The sequence below is a fragment of the Oncorhynchus keta genome, chromosome 24 (genome assembly GCF_023373465.1).
Source record: "Oncorhynchus keta strain PuntledgeMale-10-30-2019 chromosome 24, Oket_V2, whole genome shotgun sequence".
NCBI classification, from domain to species: domain Eukaryota; kingdom Metazoa; phylum Chordata; class Actinopteri; order Salmoniformes; family Salmonidae; genus Oncorhynchus; species Oncorhynchus keta.
Window position 1 is genome coordinate 11,660,909 of NC_068444.1, and position 24,275 is coordinate 11,685,183.

At 42.6% G+C, this 24,275-nt stretch overlaps 1 protein-coding gene across 1 annotated transcript in view; it reads left to right on the plus strand.

Annotated features, from left to right (window-relative positions):
• The first annotated feature begins 374 nt into the window (after nucleotides 1-374).
• nploc4 (NPL4 homolog, ubiquitin recognition factor) overlaps nucleotides 375-24,275 on the plus strand; it is a 28,294-nt gene continuing 4,393 nt past the window's right edge. The window contains exons 1-14 of the mRNA XM_052477687.1: nucleotides 375-747; nucleotides 1,841-1,921; nucleotides 4,688-4,797; nucleotides 4,986-5,216; nucleotides 9,706-9,754; nucleotides 9,864-9,958; nucleotides 10,135-10,258; nucleotides 11,056-11,235; nucleotides 12,879-12,965; nucleotides 15,987-16,185; nucleotides 18,735-18,895; nucleotides 22,025-22,096; nucleotides 22,939-23,031; nucleotides 23,332-23,448. Of these exons, the coding sequence (XP_052333647.1) occupies nucleotides 733-747; nucleotides 1,841-1,921; nucleotides 4,688-4,797; nucleotides 4,986-5,216; nucleotides 9,706-9,754; nucleotides 9,864-9,958; nucleotides 10,135-10,258; nucleotides 11,056-11,235; nucleotides 12,879-12,965; nucleotides 15,987-16,185; nucleotides 18,735-18,895; nucleotides 22,025-22,096; nucleotides 22,939-23,031; nucleotides 23,332-23,448 (1,614 nt within the window). The 5' untranslated portion in view covers nucleotides 375-732. The remainder of the gene's footprint in view (nucleotides 748-1,840; nucleotides 1,922-4,687; nucleotides 4,798-4,985; nucleotides 5,217-9,705; nucleotides 9,755-9,863; nucleotides 9,959-10,134; nucleotides 10,259-11,055; nucleotides 11,236-12,878; nucleotides 12,966-15,986; nucleotides 16,186-18,734; nucleotides 18,896-22,024; nucleotides 22,097-22,938; nucleotides 23,032-23,331; nucleotides 23,449-24,275) is intronic.

Consider the following 24,275-nt stretch of genomic DNA (forward strand, 5'->3'; position numbering starts at 1 on the left):
TTTTGTCTATGCCACTCTGACATCGCTTGTCCAAATCTTTATATATTCTTAACTCCATTCATTTACTTTCAATTTGTGTGTATTGTGTGTATTGTTGTGAAATTGTTAGATATTACTTGTTAGATAGTACTGCACTGTTCAAGCATTTCGCAACATCTGCTAAACATGTGACCAATAACATTTCATTTGACATAATGTTAGCAGTGTGATTACTTTAAAGTTCAGGGTTAGATTTAAAATCTGATTTTTAAAAAAAAAGATACATTGTAGAAATAGGCGGGGTTTTGCCATAATTATGACTTTTTGTAAGTAGTGACGTCCCTTTCACTTCGCCGCTTCCTCTTTTCTCTAATGAGCACAGTAAAGCAGGCCGAAATGGCTCCTACAAAACGTTTAGGGCTTGTCAATTTGAACAACAGCCAACAAATTACTGGTATTTTTGTTGTTGTTATCCCTTCATTTCAATTAAATGTGTTTACTTTATCGAGGGCGTAATAACCTGGAAATCTTGCTAAAAATAAAGTGGTGGAATTATTTTATATTGATTGTTTCACTCGGGCGATTGATGAGGAGGGACACTAGGGTACGGACTTGTTAGCGTGTAACGCCCGGTGTTTGAATTGTGGGATGGAGTTTTGTTGACTCTTGTCCAGTCAGTCAATTTTTAATCTCTGACATCGGTCTATTTTGTTAAACAGCGAAATACATCGGGAGCACAAAACCCGAACATCGATGGCAGAAAACATGGTAAGTGTGACAACACATTGCAGTTATTGATAAAACATTGTGTATTGTTAGCCGGCTAGGTAGCTAACTTCGCTAGCTAACGTTACCGTAGTCTGATTGTCGGAGTGATGAGGCAGCAGAATTAGCCACTTGCTAGCATCAGTACTAGAATGACAAGGCCTGATAACTGCTAACTCACTCGTTAGCAAGCTTAACTGGTCAGAAATGTTTTGAATTAAAATGTGCACGTATGTACTGTTGTTTTTTTAGTTAAAACTATCTTATTTAATTAACAAGGTCGTAGTATATTAACTTAATAACGTTATCTTTGTAACGTTGTTGGATTTTAAAATAAAAATGCGTGGACGTTCACTTTGAGAAAGGGCACATTGTTGACTTTGTTAACTAGCTAGTTAGCTACATACAGTACCTGTGGTTAGCAAGCTAACTGGTTTAATCAACAACCCTGGCCTCCTACTTTTTTTGTTGCAAGAAAGAAGCAACAGTTAGCTACATTTTGAGAAATAAAAGCTAGTCAGTGTTCATAGCTTGTATTCAACTTGTGGCAGAAAAAAAATGACTAGCAAACATTAACTTAGTTAGCCACAATATCGGCTAGCTAACTTTGGCTAGTGTTGTTATCTTTAATCATTCGAGGTAAAACAATCCAACTAAATTAGCGTAGGACCTGAAAACCAGTCACTGGTATTTTAGCCGGCCCATGGCATGATATAAGCTGCTCATGTCATTTACAAGTCCCAACTAACTAAACTAGCTACTGTTCATTTAATATCACAACCACGTTATTGCTTGTGAATTATGACCCCGTGTGTCATGATAAAGATGAACGACAATGGTGTCAACGACCCTCCACCCATATTTATGCACTGTCATGGTCCACACACTGAAAGAGACGAGCTGAACAATCTAACTAGCTACAGCAGTGTCATGTTTTCAGTGGGTTGCCGGTAACCAGCTCATGGTTAATCAAATGAGCTAATGAGTCATGACCAATATGGTTTCCCCAATGGATGTATTTGGTTTGGCAAAGCAATCTAAATTCAAGGAAACAACAATATGATGTGGAGAATGTAATGTTTTTCCTAATTTGCAGATCATCAGGGTTCAGTCCCCGAACGGGATGAAGAAGATCCCTGCCACCAAGAAGGAGACAGCAGCCGCTTTCCTCAATAAGGTATTTAAGTATGGATGCATGATATGAAGACAAACATTGGCTCTCAGTGGTACTCTAGGCTATATGGTTGGGCCGTGTACAACAAACAGTACTTCCCACAAACACATTGGAAACTTGTGGTTCTTTCTGTCATTCTGTTGTCATGAAACATTTACATTACATTTACATTTAAGTCATTTAGCCTCTTATCCAGAGGAACAAATATACACTTAGGGGAATACCTAGGATAGGATAAGTAATCCTTCTCCCCCCTTAAGATTTAGATGCACTATTTTAAAGTGACTATTCTACTGGATGTCATAAGGTGAATGCACCAATTTGTAAGTCGCTCTGGATAAGAGCGTCTGCTAAATGACTTAAATGTAATGTAAATGTAATATTCATAGCACATTCTTTCCAACTGTGCTATTGACCAGCTAGCATCAGAAGATGGACATTTATGTCTTTATCTCCCTGTGCCTAGCCTGTGCTCAACCTCTGTTAATTTATGTATGAAGCAGGCAGCTCTGCAGGAAAGAAGATATTTCAGTGTGTCCCCCCTTGCTTGTGCAGTTAATGGCATCCACTGTTGATGGATCTGATGCATGGCTCAGCAGAGATCTGTGTGTGTGTAGGGAAAGCTGTGAGTTATGTGGAGAGAGAGAATGGTGTGCAATGCAATGTTTTTAAACAGCATGCTATCAATAGATTCACCACAGCAGCTGCTTGCTATCCTGCCAGGATAAAACCCCTTGGGAGTACCTAGCTACCTTCCAGTAAGGGTTTTCCATTCCAAATCCACTTCATCTAACCAGATTGTGTTTGGATGAAATGGATATGAATGTCTAACTGTGGCTTAGCAGCATTTAGATAATGACAGTGAAATATGGGCAACGCCTTGGGCACAAATGGACCTCGGTGACTGCGAGACAGTATTGGGTAGGAAATCTTAAGTGGGAGTCAAATTTCCACATCAAATGGCTGAATCAGGAGTGGCCGGCTGTTTGGTCACCGTGGAGAAGGGTTGCCTGCGGCAGTGCCTTATTAAAAATGCATGTCTGAGTTAAAAAAATAAAAAAATAAATGTGTGGCAGATCAATGAGGGTATTTTTTTTATTCCCTTGTCTCAGATGTACAGTCACTCAGTCAGTGATGGGGGGAGATGGAAATGGAGAGTTGCATGAAGAGCTCAGAGAGGCATTAATTAACCCATAAGAGTCTAAAGCTGGGTGGGAAGGGTGTGCGTCTAGGAAGCTATGTTGAATTGTGTGAGAAGGTTATACCAAGGATCATTTTACTATTTGATTTAGAATTTTAAGACCACTCGAGGTATCTTTTTGTTTGGTATTTTTCTGAACAATTATTTGGGGGGCCTTTCTGCTATTATTGCGTTGAAAAACATATTCACTGCATGGAACAACAGATAGCTGCCCCCCCCCCCCAAAAAAAAAAAAAAAAAGTTGGTTCCGAAGTGTCTGTCCTCTATATCTGAGGGATGTCTATGAAAGATCAGGAAATACACACACACAACCGGTCAAAAGTTTTAGAACACCTACTCATTAAAGGGATTTTCTTTATTTTTACTATTTTCTACATTGTTTAATGATAGTGAAGACATCAAAACTATGAATTAAAACATATGGAATCATGTATTAACCAAAAAAGGGTTAAAAAAATCCAAATATATTTGAGATTCTTCAAAGTAGCCACCCTTTGCCTTGACAGATATGTACTCGCTTGACATTCTCTTAACCAGCTTCATGAGGTAGTCACCTGGAATGCATTTCAATTAACCGGTGTGCCTTCTTAAAAGTTAATTTGTGGAATTGCCACAAACTGTTGCCACAAAGTTGGAAGCACAGAATTGTCTAGAATGTCATTATATGCTGTAGCATTAAGATTTCCCTTCGCTAGAACTAAGGGGCCTCGCCTGAACCATGAAAAACAGCTCCAAACCAGGATTCCTCCTCCACCAATTCACTGAGCACTTCTCTAAGGCCATTCTACTGCCAATGTTTGTCTATAGCGATGTGTGGGGCTGAAATAACTGAACCACTCATTTTGAAGGGGTGTCCACATACTTTTGTGTGTGCACACTTTACTCAAATGAAGTTTGATTGAAACCTGCCTTAGTGACACCTTTGCTTTATTAACCTTCCAGTTTGACAACATGGACATCCTCAGTCATTAATGTTTTTCCTGCTGATCTCTTGGAATTGTGACTTATCCTTTTGTTGGTGAGATGTGACCAACAGTACAACAGAGTTGACTCTCTTTGCACCACTAAAGCATTATGGATTTGATTAAATGCAAGAAAGCCCACTTAGGCTCAGCGGAAGTACTCAGAGGACTTGGATAGATCTTGGATGTCTCTGCGATAATGACCGTAGATCAGGCAACTCTGACAGTCTTACTTTCTCCTCTGTCAGCCTGTTGTTTGGGAATCCGCTTTGACAGTTTAATGGGTAGTGAAATTAAGTGGAGTGAACACTCTTTGTTAAACACACAGTTGATAGAAGGATTAGCGAGACATGAGCGATCTTCACAACCAGATTTCTTACAATCTTTGTTTTCCCCTTTTCTTTCTTATTTCTTATTATTTCTTATTAATAGACAATTAGACACCTTACTTTATACTACACTCATGATGTGCCATGCTCCAGGAGACAAGTGGCCCTACTTAACCCTCAACTAAAGCTCATCGTTATCTAGTCTTTTCCCACAGCCGTGCCATGAGTCTGGCAAGCGAGACAGGACTAATCGTCGTTACTCTGTTTCTACTGTCAGGTGGGCAAAGAGTTTGGATTCCCCTCCAACGGCTTCACCATCTTCCTGAACCGTAACAAGACTGACGAGATCCAGTCCCAGAATAAAACCCTCAGCCTGCTGAAGATCAAGTGAGTTAGGAGCAACATTGAGTTGTTACTATTAGACCTATTACATGCATCACGAGTTGTTAGACTGCTCCATTTAGCTAGCTACACATGTTGTCATCAATATCGTCACTTCAGCATTTTATCTTGGATTGTCATTATGCTCATTTGTGTGGGTGAATTTAATGTGTCTAATTCTTCCCTCCCTCTAGACATGGAGACATGCTCTACCTATACCCCTCGGGCTCCCCGGGACCGGCAGGAGAGACCATGGACCTGGCAACGCCTCACTCGTCATCACTACCCTCTACCTCCCATTCGTCCTCTTCTTCATCGTCCATGATGTCACGCTCCCACTCGGCGCCCCAAATCTCCGAGGACGAGATCGACCAGTACCTGGCCAAGCAGGAGGGAAAGATCTACAGGAATAAAGATCCACAGCTGTAAGAGCTTTATATACTTCCTGTATGTTGTATTTAAGCAAAGATCTACAGGAATAAAGATCCACAGCTGTAAGAGCTTTATATACTTCCTGTATGTTGTATTTAAGCAAAGATCTACAGGAATAAAGATCCACAACTATAAGAGCTTTATATACTTCCTGTATGTTGTATTTAAGCAAAGATCTAGAGGAACAGTGATCCACAGCTGTACGATTTATATACAATACCAGTCACAAGTTTGGACACACCTACTCATTCCAGGGTTTTAAATATTTTCTACATTGTAGAATTATAGTGAAGACGTCACAACTATGAAATAACACATATGGAATCATGTAGTAACCAAAAAGTGTTAAACAAATCAAAATATATTTGAGATTCTTCAAAGTAGCCACCCTTTGCCTTTGACAGCTTTGGATAACCAGCTTCATGAGGTAGTCACCTGGAATGCATTTCAATTAACAGGTGTTCCTTGTTCATTTGTGGAATTTCTTTCCTTAATAATGCGTTATGAGCCAATCAGTTGTGTTGTGACAAGGTAGGGGTGGTATACAGAAGATGGCCCTATTTGGTAAAAGACCAAGTCCATATTATTGCTAGAACAGTCCATCATTACTTTAAAACATGAAGGTCAGTCAATCCGAAAAACGTCAAGAACTTTGAAAGTTTCTTCGAGTGCAGTTTCTTCGAGTGCAGTTTCTTCAAGTGCAGTTGCAAAAACCATCAAGCGTTATGATGACACTCCCCCTCCGTAAGGATTGCCCAGAGTTAACTCTGCTGCAAAGGATAAGTTCATTAGAGTTACCAGCCTCAGAAATTGCATGCCAAATAAATGCTTCAGAGTTCAAGTAACAGACACACCTCAACATCTACTGTTCAGAGGAGACTGTGTGAATCAGGCCTTCATGGTCGAATTGCTGCAAAGAAACCACTAAAGGACACCAATAAGAAGAAGACTTGCTTGGGCCAAGAAACTTGAGCAATGGACAATAGACCGGTGGAAATATGTCCTTTGGTTTGATGAGTCCAAATTAGACATTTTTGGTTCCAACCTCCATGACTTTGTGAGATGTAGAGCAGGTGAATGGATGATCTCTGCATCTGTGGTTCCCACTGTGAAGCATGGAGGAGGAGGCCTGATGGTGTGGGGGGGCTTTGCTTTGATTTTGAGTTCAAGGTCACACTTAACCAGCATGGATACCACAGCATTCTGCAGCGATACGTCATCCCATCTGGTTTGCGCTTAGTGGGGCTATCATTTGTTTTTTCAACAGGACAATGACCCAACACACCTCCAGGCTGAGTAATGGCTATTTGACAAAGAAGGAGAGTGAGTGCTGCATCAGATGACCTGTCCTCCACAATCATCCGACCTCACTCCAATTGAGATGGTTTGGGATGAGTTCGACCGCATAGTGAAGGAAATGCAGCCAACAAGTGCTCAGCATATGTGGGAACTCCTTCAAGACTTTTGGAAAAGCATTCCAGGTGAAGTTGGTTAAGAGAATGCCAAGAGTGTGCAAAGCTGTCAATGCCAAGGGTGGCTACTTTGAAGAATCTCAAATATAAAATATAGCAGGTGCTATTTTACGCAACCGGGATTTTAATCCAGGATAGGGGTCTCTGCTTTAACCAAGAAGATCTTGACATCTAGCCACTTAACATGAGCTGGATATAATTTAGGTATACATATAGTTAAAAGCAGTGGCTGTCGGTATTTCAAAATGCCCCGGTATAAGCGGTATTTCGCCCAAGCCTTCCACAGTCATATATAGTAGCATTAGGCATCTGGAATCTGCTTTGGGCGAGTGACATTTTTGTCTCGAAGACTACTGTTAATTGACATTGGACTCGAGTGTTAATTGTGCGGTTTAGGGACTCAAAACAAAAAAAGATCCCTAGCCATGTGATCAGTTATTGTCCTTTTCCCTCCGTTACGTTTCGCTCACTCATCTTCATTCTGACACTCTTTCTACACACATCCAAGCTCTGCTCCTGCCTACAGAAATGACTGATGGGATACAACTAACAGAATCTGTAGAAGAGCTACATTCCTTGCCAAATAAAGTCCGCTTGATCACACATTCAAAATGGACTGGTTGATTTAAAAGTAGGGGAGTGTGTGTTCCAACCACAAGCTGTCGTTTTGGAGGCATTTGAGTGTTCTAATGCTGTTAACTGGAGGCACAGCTAGAACAATGACAGGTATTTCACCGGATGTATAAATGTGAATCATCCGCCTGGCGTTTCCACTCACTACCAAATATGGTAGTGGGAGAAGTTAAAAGCAGAGGGATTTTAGCTCCCATTCTGCTATTTATTTGTATTTTTCCCCGTTTTTTAAACACTTGATGTCAATATAGATCTCGCCGGTCTCAACGTCAACAGTGAAGAGGCGACTCCGGGATGCTGGCCTTCTAGGCAGAGTTCCTCTGTCCAGTGTCTGTACTTTTGCCCATCTTTTTATTGGCCAGTCTGAGATATTGGCTTTTTCTTTGCAACTCTGCCCAGAAAGCCAGCATCCCGGAGTCGCCTCTTCACTGTTGACGTTGAGACTGGTGTTTTGCAGGGTACTATTTAAAGAAGCTGCCAGTTGAGGACTTGTGAGGCATCTGTTTCTCTCACTAGACACTCCAATGTACTTGCACTCTTGCTCAGTTGTGCACCGGGGCCTCCCACTCTTTCTATTCTGGTTAGAGACAATTTCTAAGTTCTTTGTTTCTGGCCATTTTGAGCCTGTAATCAAACCCACAAATGCTGATGCTCCAAATACTCAATTAGTCTAAAGAAGGCCAGTTTTATTGCTTCTTGAATGAGGACAACAGTTTTCACCTGTGCTAACATAATTGTAAAGGGGTTGCACAATGTGCCATTGGAACACAGGACTGATGGTTGCTGATAATGGGCCTCTGTACGACTATGTAGATATTCCATAAAAAAATCAGCCGTTTCCAGCTACAGTGGTCATTTAACAATGTCTACACTGTATTTCTGATCAATTTGATATTTTAATGGACCCTAAACTTTGTATGTATATATATATATATATCTTCTTTTTTTTCAACCTGATTTACGTTACATAAACTGCAATGAAAATAGGTGGTCAGCTAGCTAGAAGGTGGTCTTTAATTGCAAAACGTACCATTTATTTAGGGGGTGTCTGATGTTTGGGGGAAAATTAGCTAGGCCATTGACAATGCCTGCATATCAACTGAAATAATGTCTGTAGACTGGTGTTAGTGATGACGTACATCGCGCTTTATATCCGTGGCCCAAATAATGTGAAAGATGCATCAATTAATTAATCAAATGTATTTATAAAGCTCTTGTTACACCAGCAGGTGTTACAAAGTGCTTATACGGAAAGTCTAAAACCCCAAAGAGCAAGCAATGCAGATGTTGCCGCGGTGGCTGTCCTGTAGCGTTGGCAAGGCCGCGGTGGCTGTCCTGTAGTGTTGACAAGGCCGCGGTGGCTGTCCTGTAACGTTGGCAAGGCCGCGGTGGCTGTCCTGTAGTGTTGACAAGGCCGCGGTGGCTGTCCTGTAACGTTGGCAAGGCCGCGGTGGCTGTCCTGTAGCGTTGGCAAGGCCGCGGTGGCTGTCCTGTAGTGTTGACAAGGCCGCGGTGGCTGTCCTGTAACGTTGGCAAGGCCGCGGTGGCTGTCCTGTAACGTTGACAAGGCCGCGGTGGCTGTCCTGTAGCGTTGGCAAGGCCGCGGTGGCTGTCCTGTAGCGTTGGCAAGGCCGCGGTGGCTGTCCTGTAGCGTTGGCAAGGCCGCGGTGGCTGTCCTGTAGCGTTGGCAAGGCCGCGGTGGCTGTCCTGTAACGTTGGCAAGGCCGCGGTGGCTGTCCTGTAGCGTTGGCAAGGCCGCGGTGGCTGTCCTGTAACGTTGGCAAGGCCGCGGTGGCTGTCCTGTAACGTTGGCAAGGCCGCGGTGGCTTATTTGTTCATTGTTTTCCCTTTTATGTTCATGATGATCGGCTGCTGTTAGTTTTGTTATTCATAACTGCATTGTGATTTGAATTTTGTGGAGATACATTTTTGACTTAACTTTGAGGAATGAATTTAGTTTAAACGTTCACACCCATAACAGGAGCATCGATCCTACAACTAAGATATTTATATACATAAAGGTCTATAGGAGCAGATATATTTATATACATAAAGCTCTATAGGAGCAGAGATATTTATATACATAAAGGTCTATAGGAGCAGAGATATTTATATACATAAAGGTCTATCTATAGGAGCAGAGATATTTATATACATAAAGGTCTATAGGAGCAGAGATATTTATATACATAAAGATCTATAGGAGCAGAGATATTTATATACATAAAGGTCTATAGGAGCAGAGATCCACCGCTGTAATGAATTTATAATCTATAGGAGCAGAGATCTACAGACATAAGAGACTGTTGCCAGCTAGATATGTAATTGTATTAAGCCATTCAATTGTATCAGTGTATTGATTCAGTTCTTGTTTCAGGTGTCGACATGGATCGATGGGAAAGTGCGTGCACTGTGTGCCCCTCGAGGTAAGTGCTCTTTCCTCCTTCATTCGTCCAACGATTATTGACTGTGATGCTTTTAATTTGTTTTACGTGTCAACTTTGCTGTGAATAATAATTGTTTTCTATCTGCCAGCCTTTTGACGAAGAGTACCTGAGTCATCTAGAGCCACCTGTCAAACACATGTCATTCCATGCCTACATCCGCAAGCTGACAGGAGGCGCTGACAAGTGAGTGGCTCTAGCCTGTAGCCTGGTTCTAGATCTGTCTGTATTGTCTTGGCAACATGTTTGCCATGACGATATCAAAAGAATATACACTCTGTATTCTCTGCTCTTCTCCAGCAGGAGGATTGGCCACATCCACAAGTTCTTTGTCTTTATTCAAATCTTATTTTCCTCCACAGAGGGAAGTTTGTGGCCCTGGAGAACATCAGCTGTAAGATCAAGTCGGGCTGCGAGGGTCACCCTCCCTGGCCAGAGGGGATCTGCACCAAGTGCCAGCCCAGCGCCATCACCCTCAATAGACAAGTACACCCTATAACTCTCTCCACTTTACTGCCAAGGGTCCACCTCAATACTCCACTTTACTGCCAAGGGCCCATCTCAATACTCCACTTTACTGCCAAGGGCCCATCTCAATACTCCACTTTACTGCCAAGGGCCCATCTCAATACTCCACTTTACTGCCAAGGGCCCATCTCAATACTCCACTTTACTGCCAAGGGCCCATCTCAATACTCCACTTTACTGCCAAGGGCCCATCTCAATACTCCACTTTACTGCCAAGGGCCCATCTCAATACTCCTCTACTGCCAAGGGCCCATCTCGGGAAGTCTAAAGCGGGGATTCCCAAACTCGGTCCTGGGGCCCACCCTGGGCACATGTTTACATTTTTAAAATTTGTTTTGCACTAGCACTATACAGCTAATGTTAAAATAACCATTGAGCTTTGATTATTTGAATGCTCTGTGTAGTGCTAGGGTAAAAACCAAAATGTCCACCTAGAGAGTGGGGTGGGGCATGACCGAATTTTGTAAACCCTTTTCTAGAGTAGCTCCTCCTTGTTTTCTTGGCTTCATTTAGTCATTGGGTTTCACAGGATGGGTGATAACAAGGAAATATGGTGGATTGATGCTTACAAGGCTATTTGTTTTCACTTCTTCACCTGACCACTTCTGTCACATCACTTCAGATTAGGAAAGGACACGAGGAGAGGAATCCACTGTAACCTATTGAAATGCACCTCCAAAGAGGTTTCTCAACCTCTACTCATTTCCTAGTGGAGATGTTGATTTAATAACCCGCCTCATCCTCCCCGCCAACAGAAATACAGACATATAGACAACATCATGTTTGAGAACCACACCATCGCAGACCGTTTCCTGGACTTCTGGAGGAAGACGGGCAGCCAGAGGATGGGCTACCTGTACGGCAGGTACACGGAGCACAAAGACATCCCTCTGGCCATCAGAGCAGAGGTTGCTGCCATCTACGAACCCCCGCAGGTGAGTGTTCAGAGCTCTGGACTCAGTCCAATGGTTTGTTAGTGATTTGTAGATGTAGTAAGATTAATTCGCCACAGGGTGGCAGTAGGTTCACTTTCAATGGGTATTGACCAAGTGCTGCTGTTGCGGGAGCAGTATTTATCACAGACTTAAGTAATCAGATCATTGTATCTACACTGAACAAAAATACAAGCGCAACGTGTAAACTGTTGGTTTCATGAGCTGAAATAAAAGATTCCAGAAATGTTCCACACACCACACACACACACACACACAGAGCTTCATTGTCTCAAGTGTTGTGCACAGGTGTGTTTACATCCCTGTTAGTGAGCATTTCTCCTTTGCCAAGATAATCCATCCACCTGACAGGTGTGGCATATCAAGATTAAACAGCATTATCATTACACAGGTGCACCTTATACTTGGGTACAATAAAAGGCCACTAAAATGTGCAGTTTTGTCACACGACACAATGCCACAGTTGTCTGAAGGTTTGGGCATTGTGCAATTGGCATGATTACTCCAGGAATGTTCACCAGAACTGTTGCCAGATAATTCAATTAATTTGTCTACCATAAGCCCCCTGCAACATTGTTTTAGAGAAAATGGCAGTTCTTCCAACCGGCCTCACAAACCGCTGACCACGTGTATGGCGGTTAAAGTTGTAAACATGGTGTCCCTATGGTGGGGTTACGGCGGAGTTGCAATGAAAAAGCCATATATCAGACTGGCCAATCAAAAAATAAAAGATTAAAATGGGCAAAAGAACAGACACTGGACAGAGGAACTCTGCCTAGAAGGCCAGCATCCCGGAGTCTCCTCTTCGCTGTTGACGTTGAGACTGGTGTTTTACGGGTACTATTTAATGAAGCTGCCATTTGAGGACTTGAGGCGTCTGATTCTCAAACTAGACACTCTAATGTACTTGTCCTCTTGCTCAGTTGTGCACCGGGGCCTCCCACTCCTCTTTATATTCTGGTTAGAGCCAGTTTGCGCAGTGAAGGGAGTAGGTCACAGCATTGTACGAGATCTTCAGTTCCTTGGCAATTTCTCGCATGGAATATCCTTAATTTCTCAGAACAAGAATAGACTGAGTTTAAGAAGAAAGGTCTTTGCTTCTGCCTGTAATTGAACTCACAAATGCTGACGCTCCAGATACTTAACTAGTCTAAAGATGGCCAGTTTGATTGCTTCTTTAATCAGGACAACAGTTTTCAGTTGTGCTAACATAATTGCAAAAGGGTTTTCTAATGATCAGTTAGCTAATCCAAGTTTATCATTTTAAAAGACAAACACATCATGCCATTGGAACACAGGAGTGATGTTTGCTGATAATGGGCCTATGTAGATATTCCCTAAAAAACCGTTTCCAGCTACAATAGTCATTTACAACATTAACAAGGTCTACATTGTATTGGCGATCAATTTGATGTTATTTTAAATGGACAAAAAATGTCCTTGTTTTTGAAAATAAAGCACATTTCTAATTGACCCCACACTTTTGAATGTGTGATATATATATTCTTAGGCTATTGGAAACTACTTTAAGCTTGTATATTTTTGTTTTGAAAGAAATGTTTATCCCAGATGTGTTTGATTTAGTTGGTTGAATTTGAGCTCTTGTGAATTCCTCTGTCCATCAGATTGCCACCCAGAACAGTCTTGAGCTGGTAGAGGACCCTAAAGCTGCAGCCGTGGAGGAGATCGCAGCCAAGCTGGGCCTGCGCAAGGTTAGACGACACCACTAGCTAAAAATATGGATTTCATTCCCATATCCTTTCCCTGATCCAGATTTTGATTCTGCCTATTACCCTCATATCTCTAAACTATTGTGCTCTTCAATATGTGTCCAGCTGACTTACTGCCACATTTGTATTTTGATGTCACAATGTATCACAGCATTGGAGGGGTAGTATCCTTTTCCATGTACAACCCTTCATCTGGGTCGTACCCCCTTCACTCACAGGGAACAGGTATAGAAGAACATCTGGGTCGTACCCCGTCTCTCAGGGGGAACGGGTGTAGGAGAATATTTGAATCGTAGCCCCTCCTCGGGGAACAGGTATAGGAGAACATCTGGGTCGTACCCCGTCTCTCAGTGGGAACAGGTGCAGGAGAACATCTGGGTCGTACCCCGTCACTCAGGGGGAACGGGTGCAGGAGAACATCTGGGTCGTACCCCGTCTCTCAGGGGGAACAGGTGTAGGGTCGTACCCCGTCTCTCAGGGGTAACAGGTGTAGGGTCGTACCCCGTCTCTCAGGGGGAACAGGTGTAGGGTCGTACCCCGTCTCTCAGGGGGAACAGGTGTAGGGTCGTACCCCGTCTCTCAGGGGGAACAGGTGTAGGGTCGTACCCCGTCTCTCAGGGGGAACAGGTGTAGGGTCGTACCCCGTCTCTCAGGGGGAACAGGTGTAGGGTCGTACCCCGTCTCTCAGGGGGAACAGGTGTAGGGTCGTACCCCGTCTCTCAGGGGGAACAGGTGTAGGGTTGTACCCCGTCTCTCAGGGGGAACAGGTGCAGGAGAACATCTGGGTTGTAATTCCCTGTCACTCAGGGGGAACGGGTGCAGGAGAACATCTGGGTTGTAATTCCCTGTCACTCAGGGGGAACGGGTGCAGGAGAACATCTGGGTTGTAATTCCCCTTCACTCAGGGGGAACGGGTGTAGGAGAACAGCTTCTATCTCAAGGCCATCAGACTGCTAAACAGCAACCACCAACTCGAAGGCTGCTGCCTACAAGGAGACCTAATCACTGGCCACTTTAACAAATGGATCACTAGTCACTTTAAACAATGCCACTTTAATAATGTTTTACATATCTTACATTACTCGTATGTATTTACTGTATTTTATACCATCTATTGCACCTTACCTATGCCGCTCGGCCATCGCTCATCCATATATTTATATGTACATATTCTCATTCACCCCCTTTAGATGTTTGTGTATTAGGTAGTTGTTGGGAGATTACTTGTTAGATATTATTGAATTGTCAACTAGAAGCACAAGCATTTCGCTACACTCGCATTAACATCTGCTAACCATGTCTGTGACAAATGAAATTTGATTTAAGGACAGCTGCTGTCCAGTCTGACTGGCCCATCATTATAGACCACTGGGGTCATGAGGCACTCTTCAATATGGGGCGTTCCCTAGATTCCTCAGTGTTTACAGGATAGGGGCTTTAAACAGCTTCCATATGCCCTCAGGACATAGTGTATGTAATGTGGAGAAAGTTTTTACGCATCCATCATGGATTTTTAGAAAGATGCCCAATCAGTGCATTCGAGAAGTATTCAGACCCTTTCCCTTTTCCCATGTTTTGTTATTTTATATATATAATATATATATAATATATATAGTTATTCTAAAAGGGATTAAAAAAAATGATTCATTCATCAATTTACACACAATACCCCATAATGACAAAGCGAAAACAGGTTTCTAGAAATGTTTGCTGATTTATTAAATACGTGATACCTTATTTACATAAGTATTCCGACTCTATGCTATGAGAGTCAAAATTGAGTTCTGGTGCATCCTGTTTCCATTAATCATCCTTGATGTTTCAAACAACTTGATTGGAGTCCCTCTGTGGTAAATTTCAATTGATTGGACACGATTTGGAAAGGCACACACCTGTCGATATAATGTCCCGCAGTTGACAATCCAAGCCATGAGGTCTTAGGAGTTGTCCGTAGAGCTCTGAGACAGGATTTGTGTCGAGACAGATTTGGGGAAGGGTACCATAACATTTCTGCAGCATTGAAGTTCCTCAATAACACAGCTGCCTGGCCAAACTGAGCAATCGTGAGAGAAGGACCTTGGTCAGGGAGGTGACCAAGAACCCGATGGTCACTCTGACAGAACTCCGGAGTTTATCTGTAGAGATGGGAGAACCGTCCAGAACAGCAACCATCTCTGCAGCACTCCACCAATCAGGCCTCTGGTAGTGGCCAGACAGAGGAAGGAAACCTGGCACCATCCCTACGGCGAAGCGTGGTGGTGGCAGCATCATGCTGTGGGCATGTTTTTCAGGGACTGGGAGACTAGTCAGGATCGAGGAAATTATGAACAGAGCAAAGTACAGAGATCCTTGATGAAAACCTGCTCCAGTGCAGGACCTCAGACTGGGGCGAAGGTTCACCTTCCAACAGGACAACAACCCTAAGCACACAGACAAGACAACACAGCAGTGGCTTCGGGACAAGTCTCTGAATGTCCTTGAGTGGTCCAGCCAGAGCCCGGACTTCAACCCGATCGAACATCTCTGGAGAGACGCTCCCCATCCAACCTGGCAGCGCTTGAGAGGATCTTCAAAGAATGGGAGAAACTCCCCAAATATAGGCGTGACAAGCTTTTAGTGTCATACCCAAGAAGACTCGAGGCTGTACTTACCAAAGGTGTTTCAACAAAGTACTGAGTAAAGGGTCTGAATTCTTATGTAAATGTGATATTTCTGCTTTGTGTTTTATAAATGGGTATAAATTGATAATAATGAAAAACTTTTGCTTTGTCGTTATGGAGTATTGTCTGTAGATTGAGGGGGGCAATCAAAATTAATAAAAAAATCAAGTTTAGAATAAGGCTGTAACAAAATGAATGTAGTGTATAGCTGTCCACACTAACCAACCTTATGCATATATAGGTTACTCGACAAAAGTATAATATATATTCTTAGTCCAACAATGTTGAGTTTGATGAGCTTGACTTTGCTTACCATAGTTTTCCTATGTGGTCTTTACTGAAGGTGGGGTGGATCTTCACTGACCTTCTCTCTGAGGACACCAGGATAGGCACGGTCAAATACACCAGGAACAAGGACTCGTACTTCCTAAGTGCGGAGGAGTGCATCACGGCTGGACACTTCCAGAACCAACAGTGTAACCCCTGCAGACTCTCACCCGACGGACACTTTGGGTCCAAGTTCATCACTGTGGTGGCCACAGGTACACGGACACAAGGCCATCTTTTATTTGATTTATTTTACCTTTATTTAACTAGGCAAGTCAGTTAAGAACACATTCTTATTTTCAATGACTGCCTAGGAACAGTGGGCCTGTTCAGGGGCAGAACGACAGATCTGTACCATGTCAGCTTGGGGATTTGAACTTGCAACCTTCCGGTTACTAGTCCAACACTCTACCCACTAGGCTACCCTGCCGCCCCAAATGACTTCCACAACAGAATCCTACCAGACCAGAAGCAGGTGTAGATGTGTCCTAGTTGTCTGACTCGCTCCAAGCAGTAGGTACAGTTGAAGTCAGAAGGTTAAACACTTAGGTCATTAAAACTCGTTTTTCCAACCACTCCACAAATGTCTTGTTAACAAACTATAGTTTTGGCAAGTCGTTTAGGGCATCTACTTTGTGGATAGCACAAGTTATTTTTCCAACGATTTTTCCAACGATTGTTTATAGACCGATTATTTCACTTATTTCACTTATTCACTATCGCAATTCCATTGGGCAATTCCAATGACACAAGTCATTTTTCCAACAATTGTTTACCAACAGATTATTTCACTTATAATTCACTATATCACAATTCCAATGAGTCAGAAGTTTACATACACGAAGTTGACTGTGCCTTTAAACAGCTTGGAATATTCCAGAAAATTATCTCATGGCTTTAGAAGCTTCTGACAGGCTAATTGACATAATTTGAGTCAATTGGAGGTGTACCTGTGGATGTATTTCAAGGCCTACCTTCAAACTCTGTGCCTCTTTGCTTGACATCACGGGAAAATTAAAAAAATATCAGCCAAGACCTCAGGAAAAAATTTGTAGTCCTCCACAAGTCTGGTTCATCCTTGGGAGCAATTTCCAAATGCCTGAATGCACTTTCATCTGTACAAACAATAGTACGCAAGTATAAACACGATGGGACCCCGCGGCCGTCATACCGCTCAGGAAGGAGATGCGTTCTGTCTCCAAGAGATTAACTTTAGGGCAAAGTGCAAATCAATCCCAGAACAACAGCAAAGGACCTTATGAATATGCTGGAGGAAACGGGTACAAAAGTATCTATATCCACAGTGAAACGAGTCCTATATCGACATAACCTGAAAGGCCGCTCAGCAAGGAAGTGGCCACTATCCAAATCGCCATTAAAAAAAGCCAGGCTACCGTTTGCAACTGCACACGGGGACAAAGATCATACTTTTTGGTGAAATGTCCTCTGGTCTGAGGAAACAAAAATAGAACTGTTTGGCCATAATGACCATCGTTATGTTTGGAGGAATAATGGGGAGGCTTGCAAGCTGAAGAACCACATCCCAACCATGAAGCGTGGGGGTGGCAGCATCATGTTGTGGGGCTGCAGGAGGGACTGGTGCACTTCACAAAATAGATGGCATCATGAGGTAGGAAAATGATGTTGATATATTGAAGCAACATCTCAAGACATCAGTCAGGAAGTTAAAGCTTGGTCGCAAATGGGTCTTCCAAATGAACAATAACCCCAAGCATACTTCCAAAGTTATGGCAAAATGGCTTAAGGACAACAAAGTGTAGGTATTTGAGTGGCCATCACAATGCCCTGACATCAATCCCATTGAAGATTTGTGGGCAGAACTGAAGAAGCATGTGCGAGCAAGGAGGCCTACAAACCTGACTCGGTTACACCAGCTATGTCTGGAGGAATGGGCCAAAATTCATCCAACATGTTGTGGGAAGCTTGTAGAAGGCTACCCAAAACGTTTGACCCAAGTTAAACAATTTAAAGGCAATGCTACCAAATACTAATTGAGTGTATGTAAACTTCTGACCCACTGGGAATGTGATGAAATAAATCAATCATTCTCTCTACTATTATTCTGACATTTCACATTCTTAAAATAAAGTGGTGATTCTAACTGACCTAAGAGGGGGGAATTTTTACTAGGATTAACTGTCAGGAATTGTGAAACAGAGTTTTTAAAAAAAAATGTATTTGGTTAAGGTGTAGGGTAAACTTCTGACTTCAACTGTACATGGTGGACTTTGCTTTGAGGATAGGAAAACAGCATGTTGTTACAATACTTTTTAAAACCTTTTTGTATTTAGCTAAGCAAGTCATTTAAGAACAAATTCTTATTCTACAGTGACGGCCTACCCCGCCAACCCTAACCCGGACGACGCTGGGCCAATTGTGCGCCGCCCTATGGGACTCGAACCTGGGTGTTCTAATGACGAGTGTTTTGCACCGGCCGACTCATTTCGTTAATGTGTAATAAGATCAAACCTCTAGCCCGCATTCTCCTAACGGCTCACTTCAAGTTTGGGATGTGAACTTGGGTGTGAATGAAATGTACTCCCATGGATTAATGAGATGTGGATATTTCTCCACAACCATGGCCATGATTCTATGAATATAATCCCGGGTCTGCACTATTGTATAACGGATCAATCATGCTTGATGATGATGATGATGATGATGATGATGATGACTGCCTGTCTTGTGATTTTTCCAGATGTTCTGTGAGGGTGACTTTGTGCCTCACTTCCTCTCCCTGCAGGTGGTCCTGATAACCAGGTGCACTTTGAGGGTTACCAGGTGTCTAACCAGTGCATGGCCCTGGTCAGAGATGAGTGTCTACTGCCCTGCCGAGACGCCCCTGAGCTGGGCTACGCTAAAGAGTCCAGCACAGAGCAGTACGTACCAGACGTCTTCTACAAGGTACAGTTACAAGGAGACAGTCACTAAAATCTCTCACCACTTCACTAATTTTACTGCTCCTAATGTTTCTTTTTTTTGGGCTAAAATGGCAGGAACAAAATGTTGATTTGAAACAAACAAAAACCAAAAAAAATGTCTTCCAGTAGATTGAGTTAGCCGAAAGGGAACTCTGTGTGAATAAATGGTGCTAGCTTGGAGCTGAGGTAAACCGAATGGATTACTGCTTTATAGAACTAACAAAACATTTTCATCACATGACATCTTTCCAAGAATGTGAGAATGACAGAATGAATGCAACCCAAAGATCTTAATCTCTGTTTAGAGCATTTATTTTTTAATTTGACCTTTTCTTTAACTAGGCGGTTAATAACAAATTCTTATTTTCAATTAAGGCCGAGAAACAGTGGGGTTAACTGCCTTGTTCAGGGGCAGAATGACAGATTTGTACCGTGTCAGCTCGGGGATTCGAACTTGCAACTTTTTGGTTACTTGTCCAACACTCTAACCACTAGGCTACCCTGCCGCCTCTACACTCTAACCACTAGGCTACCTGCCGCCTCTACACTCTAACCACCAGGCTACCTGCCTCCTCTACACTCTAACCACTAGGCTACCCTGCCGCCTCTACACTCTAACCACTAGGCTACCCTGCCGCCTCTACACTCTAACCACTAGGCTACCCTGCCGCCTCTACACTCTAACCACTAGGCTACCCTGCCGCCTCTACACTCTAACCACTAGGCTAACCTGCCGCCTCTACACTCTAACCACTAGGCTACCCTGCCGCCTCTACACTCTAACCACTAGGCTACCCTGCCGCCTCTACACTCTAACCACTAGGCTACCCTGCCGCCTCTACACTCTAACCACTGGGCTACCCTGCCGCCTCTACACTCTAACCACTGGGCTACCCTGCCGCCTCTACACTCTAACCACTGGGCTACCCTGCCGCCTCTACACTCTAACCACTAGGCTACCCTGCCGCCTCTACACTCTAACCACTAGGCTACCCTGCCGCCTCTACACTCTAACCACTAGGCTACCCTGCCGCCTCCACACTCTAACCACTAGGCTACCCTGTGTTGTGCACAACATTTGCGCGAAATAAGCTTTTGGTGCTTATGGAACATCTTGGTCCCTTTTTTATTTCAGCTCAGGAAACAAACACTTAACATGTTGCTTTCGTATTTTTGTTCAGTATATATTCAGAGACAAATCCCTGAAATGCTTAGAGAAGATCTTTTGTCAAGTGTTGTTGGAGTGTTGTGGTTACAGGTTCACTTGGCACATCTAAAGCCTTTAATTATGAGGTGTTACTATATGAGGTGTTACTATAGGCCAAGTGCTAACTATCTAAATAATGTGTGAAATGCTTGATAGTGTATGTGATGTAAACAGAGAGGTATACTTAGTTGGGAACCAGAGAATATTGATTAATCAAACTGTCTGCTCAAGAGGAAGAAGATTATTTTTGTACCTATTAGATGCAGTGATCTATCTAGGAGAGACAATGTTCCAAGAGCTGGGCCTAGAATGCAAAAGATTCTGCTATGACTCTTGTGTGTGATGTGATTCAATACAAAAGATTCTGCTCTGACTCTTGTGTGTGGGGCGGCAGGGTAGCCTAGTGAGTTAGAGCGTTGGACTAGGAACCGGAAGGTTGCAAGTTCAAACCCCCGAGCTGACAAGGTTACAAATCTGTCGTTCTGCCCCTGAACAGGCAGTTAGCCTAGGAACACTGGGTTGTCATTGAAAATAAGAATGTGTTCTTAACTGACTTGCCTAGTTAAATAAAGGTAAAATAAATAAAAAATAATAGTGTGATTCAATTCAATGCTATGACTCTTGCGTCTGTGATTCATAAGGAGTTTCCAGACGCTGCACTTGACAAATTTGCTTCTTCTAGTTATTGATAAACATTCACCTGTTAACAGTTCTAACAGTCAGTATCTTAAGGGTCTGTGGATTGATGGGAAATTGAGACGCTATGTTTGAAAGAGATGGGTAAGAGATTGGGGGGGCTGCACATCTGACTGCCTGACTTACTGCAAATTGAGAAATAATGACTAAACTCAACAAAAATAACTATTATGAAGCCAAGATGAATGATGGGGGAAAAAAATCTTAGGAGTACTTTTTAAAATCACGGGCAGAAAAACAAATTCATCTTTCATTGATTCTTCTATTCCTCACACAACCATTTGGTGTTATTTTGATTCCTTCATTGATTCCTTGATTCCTTCATTTGGATTCCTTCAATGATTATGATTCCTTCATTGGCGAAGGTGACAAACTTAGGCAGGAAATGCCAACAACTAACAGTGAGCGATTGTATTCATGCATCAAAAAAGAGAAAAGCATTGTAAGTTTTGAATTTTGTTAAGTTAGTGTGGGAGAGGTGAGAATTATTATTGATCAATACTTATACCTGGCATTGACAGCTTGGAAAGCTACTGAGGATGGTAGGAGTGGCCATAAAGTCAGCTATCTGTCATATCTTTAATCTGAGTCTAGAGGAAGGTGTTAGTTAGTTATCTGGCCTTGAGGGAAGCCAAAGTCATTCCGCTACCAAAGAGTGGCAAAGTGGGTTTTACCAGTTCTAACAGCAGACCGATCAGCTTGCTGCCAGCAGCCCAGAACAGAGCGGCACATCTAGCTCTTCATTGTAATCAGAAGGCTAATTGAAATAATATAATTTCCAGTCGCTCTTTGTTAAGTGCACAGCTCTGACGCGCGCACGCAGACAGCCCACCAGGGTTCTTTTCACTGTCCTCATCCAAAACAAATTCAAGGACCCAGTTGGTATTATATAGAGCCATGGAACTCTCTTCTGTCTCCTATTGCTCAAATGAACAGCAAACCTGGTTTCAGAGAACACAAGGCAAAGCCTCGCAGCACAACGTCTCTCCCCTATTTGATCTAGATATTTAGTGTATGTATTGATGTGCCATTGTATGTAGTTCTGTCCTTGTCTATTAATGTTCTGTATTATGTCATGCTTCATGTACTGTGTGGACCACAGAAACGGCTAATGGGCATCCTAATAAAATACCAAAATAACTATTGGAACAGTTACAGCTGTCGTATTTCTCTCCATTGATTGTCATTTTTCTTCACCCCCCTCAACAGGACAAAGATAAATTTGGCAATGACATCACATATTTAGCCCGGCCCCTTCCTGTGGAGTACCTTATCATAGATGTAAGTATGAAAGAATGTGGGTGTGTACATTTGCCGTTTTATGCAGGTTTAAAAAAGGGAATCAACCAATGACATGAGGAGTGGTAGGGCAGGTTTTAGAGGTTAGGATACATAGCAGGGCGAGTCAACTTGAGTCAACGCTTCTGACCGTTTTAATATTAGTTCATTAACATTCTCCATCTAACTAGCAAGTGTTTCACATTTCTAGTTGCTGTGTGTGTTTTGCGAACAACTAAATTGTTCAACTGAAGGTTTTGCCCGACGCTGTAACGATGTCTTTCTCCTTCCACAATAATGTTGTAAAATATTGGCAGCTCCACGCCATACAGAAATATCCAAATCACCAGAACTCTACCAACCTATCATGAGGTTGTTCTGTCCAATGATGAGCCCAAGAAAATAAACAACTAGATGGACTCGTCCAAATATTTACTGGCACCAGCTGAGAGCATTTTGTTACTTCTCTTGTATTCCTCTGTTGTCGTCTCGTGTTCCGCTCTGTTGTCGTCTCGTGGTCCTCTGTTTTCATATTCAACTGACATCTGTTGTCTTGGCTCTACATCTCGCTGATGTCAAAGGGACTCTCCAAGATGGAACTGTCTTTCCAGTCTGTTAACGCTTCTCTAAATGGGATTCATTTAAGATATTCTTTGAGTTTTGGTTTCAAATGTTTTCGGAAAATGAGCAGAGGGACTCGGCTGTCCTATCTTCAGGGGGAAGCTGGTTCCACCATTGTACCAGGACAGAGATGTTTTAACTTGACTCAGCGGGAGAGGTGTGGAGGGCCAAGATACGAGAGGTTCCAGTCAGTTAACTTTGTTTGTCTATCCATCTCTATCCAGATAACCACCACCTTCCCCAAGGACCCCCAGTACACCTTCAGCTCCACACCACGCTTTCCCATAGAGAACAGAGACATCCTGGGAGAGACACAGGTACACATTGAGACACACACACACACACACACACACTACAGCTAAATTGGTTGTTCTGATGTGAGGTTTGGTATTTTTGTTTTCTTTCAGTGGTCAAAGAATGACCTACATACAGAAGGCTCCGAAAAGTGTTTTTCAGACTTTTTTTTAACCTACTTTGGCAACAGCCATTATTTTCTCTGTTTCGATCTGACCTGATCACATGATTGTCTGCCAATTCATCCTAAGAGTCCCTGGGCTATGGGGATCATAGGAAGTTATCATATTCCATGTTTCCCCTTTCCTGTGTGTGTGTGACAGGATTTCCACAGTTTAGCTACGTACCTGTCCCAGTGCACCTCGACTGTATTCCTGGACATGGTGTCTGACTTCCACCTGCTCCTCTTCCTGGTCACCAACGAGGTCATGCCTCTCAGAGTAAGTTCTGCACAGACTCACTCACACTGTACCCCATACTGTCACTCACTCACATACAGACTTGTACACTAGGGTTGGGCGAATTTACAATTGCGTTTTATCGACAAGAGAGAACAAAACCATTTCTAAATATACTTATGGAATAGGAAGTTTAAACAAATTATCATTTTATGGCACTTAGGGAAAAAATGAACAATGTTAAACTAATAGGCCTATTAGGATATGCCTTTTACCTATCAAACTGTACAAATCCTAAATATAGACCTACAAGTTACAACATTTTAAGAAATGAGTGTGAACCAGGTAAATAAATAACCTATAAATAACCTATAAATAACCTAGAGTAGTGAGTGGAGGGGAGAAGAACGTGTTGAAAATAAGTCTCATGGATTGACAGCCTATCCTATTTATTTGGCCAATTTTTTTATTATTTTTATTTTACCTTTTATTTAACTAGGCAAGTCAGTTAAGAACAAATTATTATTTTCAATGACGGCCTTGCCGATGAGAAGCATACCCATAACATGATGCAGCCACCACCATGCTTGAACATATGAAGTGTTACTCAGTGATGTTTTTGGGGATTTTTTTCCAAACATGTTTTGTATTCAGGACATAAATGTAATTTCTTTGGCACAGTTTACTTTATTGCAAACAGGATGCATGTTTTTGGAATATGTATTTTCTGTACAGGCTTCCTTTTCACTTTCATTTAAGTTCGTATTGTGGAGAAACTACAATGTTGATCCATCCTCAGTTTTCTCCAATCACAGCCATTAAACTGTGACTTTTAAAGTCACCATTAGGAAGGACGTCTGTGTCTTTGT